Source organism: Trichoplusia ni, chromosome 13 (assembly GCF_003590095.1).
Source record: "Trichoplusia ni isolate ovarian cell line Hi5 chromosome 13, tn1, whole genome shotgun sequence".
NCBI lineage: Eukaryota > Metazoa > Arthropoda > Insecta > Lepidoptera > Noctuidae > Trichoplusia > Trichoplusia ni.
Genome location: NC_039490.1, coordinates 6,280,899 through 6,281,977, shown reverse-complemented (window position 1 = coordinate 6,281,977; position 1,079 = coordinate 6,280,899). Strand labels below are relative to the sequence as shown.

Sequence of the window (1,079 nt, the reverse complement as noted above, 5' to 3'; positions counted from 1 at the left end):
TGTGGCTCAGCTGCAACTGCACAAGTTGATTGATCAGAGGTAAGCATGATGCGGTTGGCATCTATGTCATCCTCGAACTTAGGTGGTAGATGCATAAGGATATACATTAATTTGGAGCATTGTGAGCCCTGTGCGGCGTAATAAAAAAAGAATTTGGATAAAAGGAAAAAGATTAAAAATATTTATAAATTTATTATTTGTCATAACAAGTTCCTCTGTGTTTCAGAAGGCATGTTAAATTGTGTGTGTGCGTTTCACCCATGTGCAGTTACTATGCGACACTGGCAGAAATTGTTGTAACTAAAAGCAAATTACTAAAACAGTTTGAAATACATTGCACTAAAGTTTCTAACTAGTTACTTGATTCTACTCTAGGTACTCTACTCGACTATTTTGCTACCCATACACACTCTTGCTCTTATGTCTAGTATTTTTAAATTTGACTTGCGTCCAGGAATAAAATAGACCCACGCAGATACTCTTGAAACATCTTTTGAGTGTACAAAATACATTATTATATACTGTGTGTCTGTCATCAACGTTTTTATCATAATCTATCAACTTTTAATAGTAATTTAATTTATTTGTTATTAGGTATATTTGGTAAAAGTAAAGAATAGGTACACTTACCCAGTGTTGCCGAGAGACATGTTGGCGGTCTTTTGTGTTATGTCCATTTCAATGAATGCAACGATATATTATAAGGATGCAATGTGCATTCAATATGATATTAGTCACAAAAGTAATGCTGAGTATAGCCAGTATAGCCACATAATGAGCACTTGAGAGGTTGTTTTTTCATTTGGTTTAAATATTCACACGTCTGACAACGAACAACAACATGACGTTTGTAGTTGTAGACAACGTGATCGGATGACATTTAAAACGTTTTATTTAACGAATTTAGTATTTTGCGACTTGGTAATTTGAGCAAAGTTTATTTGGAATTTTTTCTTGATCATTTTTTAAACGATAATACTTTCTTATGTCATGCCACAGAGTACATTATATATACTGGCTATAAATAAGTAGGGCAGGAGTTAAGTAGACTGTGAGGTAAACGGAAGGACTGAATACAC

General features: G+C 33.8%; 1 protein-coding gene across 1 annotated transcript in view; it reads right to left on the bottom strand.

The window, feature by feature from the left end:
- The window catches only part of LOC113500218, a 2,181-nt gene extending 1,531 nt beyond the window's left edge, over nt 1-650 (bottom strand). Inside the window, exon 1 of the mRNA XM_026880928.1 lies at nt 631-650. Coding sequence (XP_026736729.1) covers nt 631-650 — 20 coding nt within the window. The remainder of the gene's footprint in view (nt 1-630) is intronic.
- Between the last annotated feature and the right edge of the window lie 429 nt (nt 651-1,079).